Source organism: Eurypyga helias, unplaced genomic scaffold (assembly GCF_000690775.1).
Source record: "Eurypyga helias isolate BGI_N326 unplaced genomic scaffold, ASM69077v1 scaffold27045, whole genome shotgun sequence".
NCBI classification, from domain to species: Eukaryota; Metazoa; Chordata; class Aves; order Eurypygiformes; family Eurypygidae; genus Eurypyga; species Eurypyga helias.
In genome coordinates this window covers 1,348-17,753 of record NW_010249926.1, presented here as the reverse complement: position 1 = coordinate 17,753, position 16,406 = coordinate 1,348, and the positions used below count along the sequence as shown (strand labels likewise).

The 16,406-nt window shown below is 43.2% G+C and overlaps 1 protein-coding gene across 1 annotated transcript; it reads left to right on the top strand.

Annotated features, from left to right (window-relative positions):
- Positions 1-1,167: 1,167 nt before the first annotated feature.
- Positions 1,168-16,135, top strand: LOC104509563 (protein Daple-like; the record flags this gene model as incomplete). The annotated part of the gene is made up of 7 exons (XM_010151539.1): positions 1,168-1,237; positions 10,725-10,783; positions 12,413-12,496; positions 13,815-13,955; positions 14,687-14,871; positions 15,439-15,520; positions 15,977-16,135. Coding segments are annotated over 7 exons (780 nt in total), but the record flags the coding sequence as incomplete, so codon positions are not given.
- Between the last annotated feature and the right edge of the window lie 271 nt (positions 16,136-16,406).

Sequence of the window (16,406 nt, the reverse complement as noted above, 5' to 3'; positions counted from 1 at the left end):
GTAACTTTGAAAGCAGAGGGACAACAATGGGGTGATTTGGAGGGGAAGTGTTTGGGTGAATGGGTGATTGTTTCAGGAAGCTGTTTCTGTGCTCAGCTGGGGCGCTTCTTCCCCTGGCTCTGTCGGAGGCAAGCTGGGAAGAGGCACCTGCCAAACATTTGGTAGAGTTGTATGTGTGAACCTTTGTTTCCTGAATACTAGCACCGTGCTTTAATCACACAGCCATTTCCCTCCCAGGCTTCTTAGGTGAAATAAATACTGCCCTGCAAAATGTTTTTTCAGATCATCACAAGCGAGTGCTGGTAACTGCAGGTTGAAGCTAACGACTGTGCTGTGCTCTGTGTGTTACTGGGGTGCGTGGCTGACTGTATGACCGCAGAGTCCCCTTTGCAGTGTACTTATTTGTCTGCCTTTGAACATTTTGCCTGCCCCAGGACCTGTAGGCTTTCCTGCCCCCAAAGCCCATTCCGTCATTTCAGAGTAGCTTCAGGCAGCTAACATTTACATGTTGAACCTGACCAAGCAATGCACCTCTCTTCTCTCATCTCCCCCATAAAAAGCCCTTTAAATGAGGTTTGTGACATAGTCAAATCTGTTTTACTCCCCATTAAAAACAATGCAAACAAACCCAGAACTTTAAATCCCGTTTCCCTGAGCAGTGCCAGATGCCTGTTCAATAGCTTCCCCCGCACACCCACTGCTCTAGCCCATCGTTAAAATCTCAGACCCATGAAGTAATTTGACCAATTATTTGAATTACTCAAACTTCACAGAATGGCTTAGGTACATTTGATGAACCAGCTGCATTTATATGCCCTGCAACATGACAGCAGCTGTATGTTGAACATCAAATGAATACAGGTCATGCCTGGGGTAAAGGCATGACTGATGGGTGTGCCTGGCATGGCCGTGCATTTATCCTGATTAGTGCCATGGGACCCTTTAAGTTCTATATTAGCCATCATTAAAGGAGGTGATTAGTGTGTGTTAGCTGTGCAACCTGATGCCATCTTCAAACAGTGATTTCTCTCTCAAGTGGGGCTTCCTCTTGTGACCTCTGACCTGCTAGTACCTTAAAGGCTTTGTAATCGATGGAGCTCTGTATTCTTTGTGGTGTGATTGATTGGAATTCCTTCACACTGATTTTGCCTGTTCTCTTTTGTTTAGGAGGTCCTTCAGCAGCTGATTGTAATGAATTTACCAAGTGTTTTGATGATTGGCAAAGATCCTCTTTCTGGTGAGTAGTTTGTGACTTCTTCACCCCCTCTTCTGAAATGCTAAATAGAAATTGTATTTTTAAAATTTTCTTAAATAACAAACATGCTTGTTAACAAACCATGCCTATTTGTAGTCAAGCTACAAATATTTGAGTATCTTTGAGTCTCACACATTAATGTAACTAGTGTGTAATACTTATAGTTACATACCTTCACATGCAAATATAATATCTGATACATGTGTGTTTGCACATCATACACATGTGATTGTGAGTAAGTTCTTGCCAAAACTAGTGCATCGTCTGTTTGCTTGAAAGTCGTGTCTCTTCACTCCTTGCTGCAAGTGACCCAGGATATAGTCTGCCATAGGAGATTTTTTTTGTCCTCCAGGTTTTCTGTCCTGTATGCCTGTATAATGAGTTCAGTTGTGGCAATATGCACACACCAGAAAAGTCTTGCAGAATTGCCCTCAAGTGTGAAGGAACTGTTCCAAATGAAGTGTGGGAAGAAAAATATGTGAGGATGGAAAGAGAAATACATACATGATAAATGGTGGAAAGTGAGGAAGAAAAGGGTCAAGGAGAAAAACATCTGTCTGGCCATGTTGTCTAGGCAAGGACATCTGTCACGTGAGGTATCACACCAAAACTGACCTGGAAGCCAATGAGCTTGTGTCCAGAGTCCAGTGTCTTTGGTGAGACAAAATGCAAGCTGTTTACCCTGAAAAGGAAGTTGGGTTCTTATAGCCACGTTTCTGAAATGAAAGGATTTGTTGCTGTGTTTTGGTGGGGTTTTTTTTTTGCATGCCCGTTCTGTCTCTGCCTTAGCCCCATGCCAGTGCCAAGGACAATGTATTTGTTTTTACCAAAGAAGGAAAACTGGACGAACCCTCTCAGCGGTGATGGGGAATGACAGGGTAATCAGCATCTCCAGAACAAACAAATGGCAGAAAGCTTGGCAGAAGGTTTTACTTTGCCGCTCTTAGCAGTGGTAGTGTGTGTACAAAAAAGGGCTTGTATCAGAAAAGATACTAACTTACAGATGTTGGGTCACTGAAACTCGTAGTCGTGGCGATTCTATATTAAAATCAAGCTGAGGGTAAGGCATCAACTTCAGCAAGCAGATTAAAGTATGCAATGCTTGTCTTAGTTCTCCTGTGCAGGCTACTGTTAAGGGTAAAGAAGAAAATAGAAATACAAGAGCTGTTGCATTCCTCGGTCATGCAGGCAGTGGGCAGAGCCAAGGCTGCTAGTATCAAGAATGCTAGTGAATAGAGGTGTCTGGGCCAGCAAGGCAGTGTCTCTGCTGGCCAAGTGTCAGTGGAAGAGGCTGGTTTCTTGTCATGGCCATTCCTGAGTGACAGCTGGCAGGAGACTCATAATGCAGTAACCACAGCGTTGGTTCCTGGGGAAGCTGCCCACTTGAAAGCTGTCCTGTGCTTAGCTATAATTTCCCATCGCTGCCCTGCTGTTCTTTGTCAGCACCTTCGATCTGTCTTTCTTCGAAGAAGGTACCTAGTGCGTTGTTGAGGATTTTCTGCAGGACTATGGTCATGTAGAGAATCTCTGAGCCTGAGCAACCCTGGCTTCGGCCTAGAGCAAGCAGGTCACTACAGGGCCTAGAAGAGAAGGTACAATGCAGAAAGGAGAAGAAACAACGTTACAGCAAGAAGATCTGAAGGTCTTGGGAATGAAGAACTGGGAACACTCACAAGGTCACAAAACCGCTGCGCCTGACCAAGCAGAAACTGCAAGTTGCTACATGAACAAAGCTTGCTTATAGCCAAGATGCTACATACACAAAGCTTGCCTTTAGCAAGGTGCTGCATACACAAAGCCTGCTTACATTAAAGATGCTGCATGTTTTAACAAATAATACTAGCTAGGAACCAATCATAATCGATGACGTGCTAAGCATTTAACAAGTGTATAAAAAAGGCATGTAATTCTGCAATAAATGGGCTCATATTGATCATGGTGTGAAGTCCGTTATTTCATCTGCCGCAACAGTGCGTCTCTTGTAGGAAATGATGCTGGTAATCCCTGTGTTCCCATCTTCCAGCTCATTTAATTGCAACCAGAAATTTCACTTCACTTTCTGACATCTTTTAAAATGTGGTTGGTTTGTTTGAATTTTTTTTTTTTAATGTGGTCTTCCTAAATTTATTTTATGTGTTGCTGCCTTATCGTTGGTGTTATTCAGAACAGGAGAAGAGAGGATGAAGAATACAACAGTACACCTTCTGGGTGTCTAGAATTGATGGGCTGTGTGTATAGAAATGTGAAGTTCGTGTTTAGTTGTATTATAAAATGGTTTTGAGATTAATTCCCAGCTTAGACACAACAGAGGAAGGTGATTAACAAAGAAAGACTTGAGATTACTTGATCCAAAGAATTTAATCAAGGAGAGTGTCTGAGGGATGGGATTTTGAGAGAAACTTGTCTTAATCTTGCCCTTATGTAGATGACTGCTGGTAAGATGTGCTGAAGCAACGCTTAGAGAAGTGGAGAACTAGAACTGCCTTCAGGAATAGGAACCTGGTGAGGGCTGATGGGAAGCTTGGAAAGAGGGAACAGGGAGGAGAAGGCTGAGAAGTTAGTAAAACCAGTACAAGAAGCTGAGTGAAGGAATAGGCTGTGGTGAGTTGTGTGGGCGAGTGATGGCCAGGTGACTGTCAGGCTGGTGTCTGGTACAGTGTCTTGCAGAGAGGAGTGAGAGGAAGGTGGGGGCACTAGGGAGGGGAAGCACAAGGGAAATGGGAGACTCTGTCAGTGAGAGAGCTGAAGGAGGGCAGCAGATTGAATAGAGACGTGAGGACAAAGCAGTTATCGGCATGAGAAGCAGTGCTTCTGGCATGAATACACAGAAGTCCCAGGGAAGGCTGTCAGAGAGGGGAGGAGGCTGGGGGTGACACCAGTATGGGGAGATGATGGAGATGGTTATTTAAGGGAAGTGTTTAAAAATGGTGAGAATGGCAGAGGAGAAACCTCTTCTATCTGTCTGAGTCCAGGATAGAGGCTGAGAGGAAAGGAGGGTCCTGGAGGGGGCATCTGCTGAGGCAGTGCTGGGCAATGTGGGGAGCACTGCAGGGGATCTGCAGGGCTGGGGTGGCTCTGAGAGGCAGTGGTGAAATCCCAGTTTTGCTAGCCCCATCCTCCAGGTTAGTTGTCTGAGTAAAAGGTTTGTCTTGACCAGAGGAAGAAAAGTTGAGCCGTCATCACATTCCTGGAACAAATACAGTGTTGCTGTGTGCTGTTTGAGCTGGGATGGTCGTAATGACTACTGACTCCATAGCTTCAAGACCAGAGAACTCTCTTAGGTCATTCAATGTGATTCACCGTGTAACAATTTCAAGTGACTTAACTCCTTGTAAGAAGCCCAGGTGGTGTTTTGCTCTGCATGTTTTTTGGAACTGTCTGTTCACCGGTGCTATCTGCAGATTTTACTTTTTCCTTCTAAAAAAGTGCTGTTGCAGGTATTAAATTACAAACAGAACAGCTCTAAAGCTGAGAATGATGTTCTTGCTATTTAGCTCCTGTTTGAGGCTCAACAGCTGGGACTGTTGAGGGCTTCTGTAGCTCTACTTTGAACATAAGAGTATTGGAAAAACAGAGCTGGCACCACTAAAAATCCAGTAGCAGTTGGGCTTTTGCACAGAAGGCACATGTCTGCTGGGTTTAGGAGCTTTACTTGCTCTCATGTCCTCTAAATCATTTTATTCCAGGCCATGGCAATTTTGCCTACTTCAGTTCGTTTGGCCATGGGCATGGAAGTTGCAAAAATGTTTGTTAGAAGATGAAGGCTTTGACTGTTTTGTAGAATATAGGAAGCTGGAAAGGAACTTGAAAGATTAATTAAAGGATTTAGGAAATTCTCCCAGGAATCTGACTTGCAGAATGATGCAGCTGACATTATGGAATTTATTCTTTTCACTGCAGTGTACAGTAGACAGCTACTACCATTAAATTTCCTCTCTGTTTTTGTCTTCTTCCATGCTTTTTCTGTCTTACCAGGTTTTTCAATTCATTACCGTACCACACATCCCCTGGTGCTCAATATGAGAATCATCAGTGTATTTGTCATATATAGACATCACTGCAATCACCTTTAAAATTACCTCTGGATTTAGCCTGCCTTATAAATGGCCACTCATTCATGTGCCCGCTGGAGGAATATTAGTGTACAGTACTGATCCTGAACCTCTATTTAGAGGCGTTGTTTAATTTCTTAGTTTCTAGACATGCATAGTTAACACAGGTAGTGAGTGTACTTGGGAACTGATGGCAATTAATCATTTGAAACAGTCATAATTAATTGGGAGGGGATTTTTTAGCTTTTTTCAGCCCAAGAACGGAAAATGAGGTTTTTATTTGCCTGAACTAGGCTCATTTCTGTCTTTCAGAAAGCTTTGCTATTTAGATCCCCTCTTCAAATTACACGTTAAGGTTGTGAATGAGCGAGCCTGAAGTCCCTACTAAGAAATGTCCATAGAATCTTTTTTTCATTAAAATCCTAAAAGATGTCTACTCTCACTGGGGTATTTTTTCACGTCTGGTTTCCTTCCTCATTTTGTTTCACAAACCTCCAGAGGCACAAAGGCTCATAAAATACAAAGTTAATAACGCAGTGCCTCAAGAGTGTAAATTGAGAAAAACTCAAATGCTAACTCAGGTTGTTTCTGCTGTTGGGAAAAATGGCACTTGCGTCTTTGACCCCTTCCCACCTTCTCCACGGACCCACTGGCTGCTGCGTGTAGCCCTGCCCATGCTGGGGCTGGCTGTCCCCTGCTGCAGGAGTGTCGGGATAGAAATGTGCAGGAAGAAGCGGCACAAGCTCGCAATGTCACGGCCTTGGGCTCTCTTGTTTCCCTTTTCACTGAAATCTTTCCTACACCCACCTCAAATTTTCCCCCATTTTGTTTTCATTGTCTGTATTCTCCCTGTACCTTGATCCTCCTTTTTTTTGTTGTCCACTCCTAATCCCTCTGCCCGCCTTCTCCCGAGTCCTGCCATCTGTTTCCCACCCTCATCCCCTGTGAGAGTAGAGGGGTCTCCTGGCTCTGGCTCAGGGAGACTCCCAGTTTGCACAGGTGGTGCTCGGGCTTTCCCTGCCTTTATTTTCCAGAAAACCCACTGGCCCTCTGTCAGGGCTGGGAGCAGATGGTTTTTCTGCAACCCCCTCAGGTGGCTGGCTCCCTTGCAGGCCTGAGAGCAGCTGCCCTGGAATTTTCAAAAAGGTGTAAAAGAAAAGAGTTGGGATTTTTTTTTTTTTTTGATTAACACCTTTTTGTTTAAATGCTATTTTTGAATCTTGCCTATTCATTTCATTTTGTGGGTGCCTGTCTGCCAGCAGCTGCCCCAGACCTGAGCAGTCTCATCCTAGGTCGTAGGAGGATGCTGTCTTGGAAAGGTCAGCTAGTCAGCCTGGGTGGACCCAGCAGACTTTCTTCCCTGCTATCTAGGCCGGACTTGTGTCATCCCCATGAGCCAGCATAGGGAAGGGCTGCACCTTCCTGCTTATAGGCCATGCACAGGGAACTTTACCACCTTATTAAATTGGCCCAAATCAAGTCTTTTGAAAAAGCTATGCAGAATAATCCACAGCTTGGGCGGCATGATGGAATTGGGGATAAACATCGCTTGCTTTTGTTCAACATGCGGTACAGGATACATGCACTGTCCTGGGCATAAAGCTGTGCAATAATCTTAGGTGTGCTTCTGATTCCCTTGGTGACCTTGGGCACTCCTTTAGTGTACGCTATCTCAGCTGCCCTGTGTGTGAGATGAAAGGGGGAGAGGGGTAATTAATCCTTTCCTGGCTCTTCTGAGGTTTAATTGAAAACTCTCTCTAAAGCACTTGAGATTGGTACCGTTTTTTTTTTTTTTCCTACTCATACCCTATTTCTTCTCAATATCTTCTGTAAATAATGTTATTCTGTGAAGCCTTAAAATGTAACTCAAACCTAGCTTCAGTACGAGTGATCTTGGAGCACCTTAATGCCAACAAGTGTCTCGGCCCCATGGGAAACTACTTCTGAATGAAAACCCAAGGAATTGAGAGAAGTGTAACTCTCTATAGACGGTCACACGTGATCTTCTGAAACACTTCTGTGGCTGGCAGAGTAGATCTGCCAAGTAGCTCTTTCTACCTTAGAAGTGTTTCTAGTGGGTAGCACAATCTCATTTTCAACACATGGACATAGCATGTCTGCAAGTGTACAATAATTTATTGAAAGGAAAAATCCTCACAGCGAAGTTTTCTGTGAGAGCTGCCAGTGGGAGAGCAGACTGCCAAGTGTTAGCTTTAAAACAGTAGCAAGCTAATAATCTCGTGATTACCTACAGCCTTGTAGGTTACAACTTTTCTGTAAACTCAGGCTTGGCCTTCCCTGCCAACAGGGTGTGCCATGTCGGCCTCCGTTTCCCTTCCTGATGGAAGGGGATGAGGTCTGGAGGTGGCATTTCCAGGCAAGGTCAGTTCCTGGTGGAAGAAGAGGGTTGACCTTGCAAAGTTACTCCACAGTAGTGGCTGAAGGTGTTTCCCCTCACAGGGTCATGCAGCATCGCCGGTGCCCATCTGGTGTCCCATGCAGAGAATAGCAGAGCCTTTGGGGCAGAGCGGTAGAGTGTGGTTTGGGGGGTTAAGTAGCTCACATGTCTTTAGGATGGTATAGGTGCTCTCGCTGTTGGAAAGTAACCCTGATGTTTTCTAAAATGAGTGATTTTAGAATGAGTGATTTTTTTAGAATGAGTGAAGAAACGCTGAGAGAGTTAGGCTTGTTCATCCTGGAGAAGAGAAGGCTCCGGGGAGACCTCATTGCAGTCTTGTTGTACCCCCCTTCAGGTACTAGGGAGCTGGGGGGGACTTTTTACAAGGGTCTGTAGTGATAGGACAAGGGGTAACAGGTTTAAATTGAAAGAGGGTAGAATTAGATTTGATATCAGGAAAAAGTTCTTCCCGGAGAGGGTGGTGAGGCACTGGAACAGGTTGCCCAGAGAAGCTGCGGATGCCCCATCCCTGGAAGTGTTCAAGGCCAGGCTGGATGAGGCTTTGAGCAACCTGGTCTAGTGGAAGGTGTCCCTGCCCATGGCAGGGGGGTTGGAACTAGATGGTCTTTAAGGTCCCTTCCAACCCAAACCGTTCTGTGATTCTATGATTTGAGGCCACTAGGCTCACCCTGAGGATAGCTGTGATGCCATGGTGCATGGACTGGGATTTATGGTCAACAGATGGAGGTGCCCAGAGAACGCAAGGGTTAGAGCACTTTTCTGGTGCGATCCAGAGCAAGCAGCCTTCAGTGTCATGGGGAAGATGTTCTGCTCTGAGTAAGTTTGGCAGAGTGAGAGATTCTCATTTGAGTCACTTGCTCTCCATAACATAGCAAACTTGCTTGCATGTCCCACAGGCCTGCTCTGTGTTTAAGCCCTGGTCTGGATCTGCTCTGAAGTTGATGCAGAATGAAACCCAATGCTGAAACTCTAATGAGAACTCCATTTCATGAAAAAATGTCTTCTGACCAAACTAAGTATCTCCCTGGGCTAGTAGTGCCCTCAAAGGAACTGTTCATGAAGTAACAGATCTTTTTGTGTTGTTGCTGAGGGAATTTTTTTTTTTTTTGGTGACACTGTCTGCATTTAAGGTTGTGTTATTCAGAAGCCTGCAAAACAATCAGACTTTGGCAGACTAGAATGTTTATTTGTATATTAAATTGTAGTTTTTCACAAAAGAGCAAGCCGTGTGTGCTGCTAGATAGGGGAAAAGAGTAAGAAAATCGTATGTCTTTCAAAAACAGTCTTTAAATACTCTGCAGGGAACTGAACAATATTGTATTTACAGGATGAAGCGTGAACTCGCACATTTTAAATATCTCTGCCTCTGCAGAAGAGAAGAATTACTGCTTGCAAAATCTTAACTGATTAATAATATGAGACTTTGATATTGGGAATTCTAGGGTTGATTGGTACAGTATACTGAAAATTCCTGTAGGGCATTCTTGAAACATTTTAAAGGTCAACATTCATAAAAGTTGTTGGAAAATTGTTTAACAAGTAAGATACATTTAAAGACTGGTTTAGGGCATTTGTGTGCTGTAAAATCAGGAAACTGGAAAACAAGTTATTCCCTAAGCTGCCTGCACATGGCCGCGCTGGCTTGCAAGGTTCTCTGCATGGAAGTAGCACCCCTGGTAATTTAGGTCAGTGTGCCTTTGTGCATCTGTGGGCTGCCGCAGCTGAAGTGGTGAGTCGGTTAACTCCAGTTCCCCAGCCCCGGGTCCTGCACATGTCCCGTGCTGTCTGCCAGCGCAGCCTTACCGGGGCATGGTGTTGGTGGAGGAACACAGTTGCGCTCAGAAATTGTCATCTATTTAGAGATAGGAGCAATCGAACACCCGAGTGAAGCAGGGTATCAAGTGAAATCATTTATCCCACAGTTACATGCTCTATGTCAGGAAGCATGCAGATGTGTAGGGATGAAAAAAACCTGTACGTGGCCTGTTTCTGTCTCCTCTTCCCCTAGCATGGGTGAGGACAGGCTTTTTCTGAACCTAACTCCGTAATGATTTTTTTATTTCCTCTTTGAAGCTCCTTGCCTTCCCTCTCCCTTTGTCTATCTTTGATACTTGTAATTTTCTTTACCACCTAACAATGCCCAGGTTAATTTTGTCAAACCAAGACTTGGAGCTGGTTCAAAGCCCTGCCACTTCGCCTTGTGCACTTTTTCTCTCTCCCAGCCTTGGGAGGCGGTGGGCAGGGCTGTTGGTCGCAGCAGGATTCCCTGCACTAACAACCTGCGTGTGTCTCTTCCCCTGCGGCTCCCCGAGCATATGGTTAGCTGAATATTCTCCCTTCTGCATCACTTTTTTTTTTTTTTTTTAATCCCTCTTAGCACATGGGGTTTGTGTTTCAAAGTGTGAACAGGCTTTGATGCAGAACAGAGGCAGAATTTATTTGCTAAAATACCTCTCGGAGAGAACTGATGTGCACAGAATGGCATTCGGCTTTGGGAAGTCTGAGTGGCGACTATTTTACCGACAGAGAATTTAGGACAAGTTCTTTTTATTAGAGTAACCTTCATTTGCTTCTGCCCAGGGTGGTTTTTGTTTTGTTTTGGTGGGGTTTTTTGGAGGGGGGCAGGAGGTGGTGTTGGTTTGAGCTTTTTTTGCACCTCGTTAATCACAAAACAAGGGACAAGCATTGGACTATTTAAAGGTTGGGGTTTTTTTGGGAGGGGGGAAGTTTCTGCATTGATCAGAAATGCCTCAGAAAATGTAGGTGAGTATACCACATAGAGGAATAAAAGTCTTCTTGGATTTAGGATTTTAAATTAATCCATAAGAACTTTATTGTTGCATGGAAAGTATGGTAACAGTGTAATGGGCACATATATATTGTTCAGGTGCTTGTTTGAAGGTCTTATTTCTCTTTTCAGGAGGATGTATTGGAGAGGATCACTTGCAAGTACTGGATTTGTGATACATATGTACTGATTCCCTATTTTCCTCTCTAGGTAAAAGTATGGATGAAATTAAGAAGCTGCTGTTATTGGTTCTGGGATGTGCTGTGCAGGTGAACGTTCATTAAAGGCTTAAAAATAAGTTGTGTTTTTTTGTTTTGTTTTGGTTTGGTTTTTAATTGAGAAAATACACCCAAAGATCAGTGCTGTATGAACAAATCTCCACCTCAAGACATCTCGTGAGCTGAAATTGTGAGGAGACACAGTAGGCGAATGAAAGAAATGCAGGGGAAAGGAAGCCCACTTTGTGATAGCAGTAACCTCAATTTGTTGCCAGTGCTTATACAGCCACAGGATATGTATTCTTGAAACAAATTAGTCCATTTGGATAACAAAGTGGGAAGAGATAAGCTTGGAACAGTGTTCTTGATAAAGATTGTTGTTGGTTTATTTTCTTAGCATTTTAAATAGGGAGTGTAACAGTACGTATTAATGCCAAGCAAATAGGTCTGCTAACAGTCTAAACACTTGTTTAATGAATCCTGATTTTATTTGCATAAGCTTTTGGTTGAATATTACGTGTAGAAAATCCAAAATGAATAGATACGTTGTATATTCATGTGGGGATTTTTATGCGACATTTGTTAAAATAAATAGACAAGCAATGTATATGGGAAACTCCCCAGAAATGCACGACAGTTACCAGATAAAGAAATCAGTGTTCTGCTCACCAAACCTCTGTGCCTGTAAACAATAGGCGTGTTGCAGGCTAGCCTTTGCTTATAATTGACCTTGTTTGTAGGTCTGTCTAGTGTTTTTGTCATGCCTTAGGACACTTACCCCGCTCAGCTACGTCAAGTCAATTATGTCAGGGTAAAGCTGTCTACATATGGCTACTCTGGACTATCTCAGTGGTGCATTGCAGCACAAAGAATAAAGGTCTGATTGGGCAAACGGCTGTGCATCCTCAGTCCCCGTTTATGGGTCTGAGGTTTTTCCCAGTGAAAGGAATGGTTGAGACTCAGACCTGGGCACCAGAAGGACACTGTAAGTAAGGTTAAAAAACTTAAAGTAATGCTTAACTTCTCCACAATGCAGAGTTGTTAGGAGGAGGCAATGATGTTAGTGTACAATCACAGGTATACAGATAGCAGATGTCTGCCTCTTGTAAAGCCTTAAGTAAAAGATTTGCTAAAATCTGTTTGAAATGTCGCTCATTTTTATCCAGAATGTTTCCCAAGCCCATTTTTTATCTAAAGCACATGTTGTTTTAGTCCAACAAACAACATTATGCATTTATGTGAACAATGTCTAAAGTGATGCATCTCTTTTCATTGCCAAAACCAAGCTAAATGCAAACACCAGTGCAGACAGGTTAAATAATGCAATGTAAATGTCGGTTTATGTTTGTGCAGCTCTGTTAATAAAGCTGTGATGATTTTCCCTGGCTGTTGCCCCACCTCTTGAGCTCATTGTGTGTTGATCTTGTTTTTAAAGAGCAAAACCAGCCATTTAACTTAGACTTAATTGTACTTACTGCAAAATGTTTAAATAATTTAATGCATAATTTGGTCCATGCTCCATACGGAGTGCTGAAGTGTTACACCTTCTAATGTGACAGTGTAGATCTCGAACGTTTTGTGTTAGCAGTGTGGGGATTTGGTTTTTTTACTTAAATGAAAAACGGTGCAGTAAGTTTTAGGATATGTAGTGCTGTTTCAGCCTGTGTTTTCTTTTAACAGTGTGAAAGAAAAGAAGAGTTTATTGGAAGAATAAAACAACTCGATATCGAAACCCAAGCTGCCATTGTGTCACACATTCAGGAGGTTGGACTCTGTTGTTTATTTTGACTTCTTATCTCTCCCTTCCTTAACTAAACAAGGGGTTTTTTTGGTATAAAAATATTGCTGCTTGGAACGTCCTTATAGATTCATGAACTTCACACACAAAAAAAGATTGAATATGTTATTGCAATTAAATTATAAGGTGAAAATGATAGGCACTGGGAACATTATTTGGCTCAGTGGTCTTTTAAACGGATGCAGTGGTAGATGCCTTGCTTGCTAGTTACAGGCTGTGTAGAATGAATTTCTGTAAGGATCCATGTGTAATATATCCATAAAGCTTGTCTGACCTGGAATCTGCAGGGCCCTTTGCAGCAGTAGTGTAGGTGCCTAGTCCCCCTGTCCTGTGGAGGTGAGGGTCCCCGGCGGCTTGCTTCAGGCAGTGGCCTCCGAGCTCGGAGGTCTGGGAAGTGTACTCTGCAGCTGACATTGGACATAGACTCTGTTCCTAAAGAGAAGTTTGATCCAATAACATGTATTCTCAGACATCTAAGGTTTCTGTAGAAGGAAGGAATACAGGTAGGTGTTAGGAGCCAGCTTGCTTTGGGAGACCCAAAGGAGATCTGTGTATGGCCCCTCCTGGGTGCGCCTCGCCGGGAGCGGGCACTGGCTGCGGCCGGGTGCCAGCATACGCAGGTGTGGAGGGTCGGATCTGAGGAACAAACAGTGAAAGTCTAAGACAGGAACTGCTTTTTTAACACTTAAAAAAAAAAGATAGTTCTGCTTAAGAAAAAATAAATTGTCATGAACTAAGCACATGGTTATGACAAAAGCAGGAACAGTCTTTAGCTGAGCTTGAGAGACTTGCCTGATGTTTCTGCTAAACGATTCGGAGAAAATCAGTTTGGGTAAGATAGCAGCAACCAGAGACATTTCTGCCAAAGGCAGCTCTTCCCAGCTCTACTATCTGCAAATTGCAAATTCATTGAAAGCAGGGCTGCTTCTTGGTGAGACACCAGCCTTAGCTGTTCAGTTTGGGATCAGTCCCTTCCAAGTCCTTGTGGTGACCACATCAGTGCTTGCAGTAAGACAACTGCATCCGTCTAGTAGGCAAACACATGTGCTATTGCTCATCAGCGTATCTGATCACTTTTGAAAATCAGCCTTAATAATTCTAAAATCATCTAAATACTAGAAATTGCTGGGTACTGTTACAGTTAAGGTAGTGTTTGTAATTTACAACCCAGTTTTGGTGAAATGTGATAGGTCTTTTGATCAGTAGAAAAACGTAGGGGATGCAGCATGTACAGCAAACAAATATACAAATCAACTGGTGGAAAGACTTTTTTTCTGTTCCTAGGTGACTCACAACCAGGAGAATGTCTTTGACTTGCAGTGGCTGGAGCTCCCAGATATGGCCCCAGAAGAACTGGAGTCTCTCTCCAGGAATATGGTTTTCCACCTCAAGAGGCTCATTGATGAGAGAGATGAATGCACAGAAGTACGATGACTTACCTCTCCCATAGAAAGCTCATGTGAAGCAGCAGATGCAGGCTCCATTCCTTCTCTTGTCTTGTTTGTGCACTGGGTTTCTATTTCCTCTGCACCTTTCTACTGCACCTTTTGACAATCTGTAGGAAGATTTTGACTTTTGCATTGATTATCATGTGAACACTAAGGTGTGGTGAAAAGATTGGTAAAGAGGAGTGAAAATATTGAAGACTGTCTTATGATTTCTGTCTCTGTCTGTCCGCTCAGTCATTCATCTTTGCGTGATTACTTGCTTGTCTCTCCGTTGATATCTACCATCGTGGGTTCCAGTGTCTTTACTAGCTTTTTTGGTGTGTGAAGATGGCCCTATCTATTGCTGACTCACCAGTTCCTTTCCCTTCAGATCTCTGGCGGAGGCTTCTCCCTTTCTTTAAGCTGTTAATTTTCTGTTGTGCTTTTATCTGATTGTCATAGTTAAAACTGTTAGTTGTTATAGGTTTTTATGAAATCTCCAAGCAAAACAGACTGCTTATTTTGAGCATAGGAAGGGGAATGTTCTAGCGGTCTGAGCATAGTGGAGGTTCCTCCTCTGTGTGACCTTCACTCCTGGCTGTCACTTGAATTCTCTATAATGCCAGGCTAGTAATTTTCTGTGCTCATAAATCACATTCAGATACTTAAAAACCAGTGTATAATTACACTGTTTATTTCTTGACACTACATTCTTCTCTGTATTTCCAGGTCATTGTAGATCTCACTCAAGAGAGGGATTATCTGCAGTCTCAGCAACCCCCAAGTCCTCTGAAAGCACCAAGTCTGGATTCTTCACCGAACCCAGCCAACCCTCTTTCTAATGAAGACAAGCAGCACCTTGCAGTTGAGCTGGCAGACACGAAGGCGAAGTTGAGAAGAATCCGGCAGGAGCTGTGAGTCACCAGTAATTTGTGCCTCTAGACAGCCTTGTATACTAATTCTTTTGCATCCTGAAAATGCAGGTGCCTGTCAGCTTCAGCACAGTGGCCTCCAGGGGACCTCTCAGAATCACCTTTCAATTTTTTTTATTTGTAGCAGTAGCAATGTAGTATGGATGTCCCATCTTTCTTCTTTCTTACCTCATCTTTAAACACAGAGTGATGGCTACTTCCATTTTTCTTTTTGGGTCTCCTATCTCTCTTCTTCTCTTCAAAATGCCAACTGCGAGTTGCACTTTTTCGTCCAGAGGCCAGTGAAGCTAGCTGTGAGAGCAAGTAGCACCAATGATATTTAAACAGAGGTACTTAGTATAAAAATAGAATTGCAAACTCAGATCCATGATACGGTGTTACGGGAGAAAACATCTTGCTTTTATGATGCTGTCAAGACAAAGAGGCTCTGTTCAGAATATGGTAGGAGATATCTGTCTTCCTTTCCAGATTCCCAGCAGCATCCATATAATCAGTATTGTTTCAGGGGGGGAAAAAAAATCTTACTAAGATTTTTCTAATCCTTTTCAGGGAAGAGAAGTCTGAGCAGCTTGTAGATTCTAAACATGAAGTTGAGCAGCTCACCCTAGAGCTGCAAAAAATAAAACAAGAGGTAAGATGGGCTTGTTTTACTGTGACAGTCTTCCCTATTTAAAGAAAAACCTCTTTCAGTGGGAGGTTAAAAATACTACTATGCCTATTTTTTAATGAAGAAATCCAGTAACCCCAGCAAGCTGGTTTGATGATTATAGCTATGGCATAGCAATGCTGTGCTTTCCACAACTGGTGACAGCAGTCTCCTCTGTTCAGCTTGCAAATAGCCTAATCATGCCAGAAGGTTATGCAGTGTCAGGCATTAGAAATGTCAGGGTCCCAACAGGCGGAAGAACTTCTCTGTCTTTTAGAGAATTTACTGCTTAGTAGGAGAATTCTCTTACTCCTGAACCAGGGGAATGCTATTTGTCTACGCTTAAAATAAGTAAGTAAATAAATAAAAATTAAGTTTAAAGAACATGCTTTAAAGCATTAACTGAGTTTTTTCTCCCTGCTCATTCCTCACTTCTCACAGAATATCCACCTGGCCTCAGACGCTCGCTCTGCCCGAGCATACAGAGATGAGCTCGACTCGCTGAGAGAGAGGGCAAACCGCGTAGAGAGGCTTGAGGTGGAGCTTGTTCGGTGCAAAGAGAAACTTCATGATGTGGATTTTTACAAAGCTCGCATGGAGGCAAGTGAAAATTAGGAGGAAGATTTGCTGAGTAATCCTTAATGTTTGGCCTTTGTTGTGTTACCAGTTCATGTGTCATTTGTCATTGAGCTGACTGTAGCAAAACATTAGAGCAAGTGGAAATTTCATAAGGTATGTCATAGTTAGTGACTTAGCAACACTGAAACCTCATTCAGTGGCTAGAAGGACTTGGTACATACAAAAAATAAATACCCATTAGTTTTAATAAACTCTGCGTAGTTCAGCATTATGTGGCTAAACAGGACAGAAC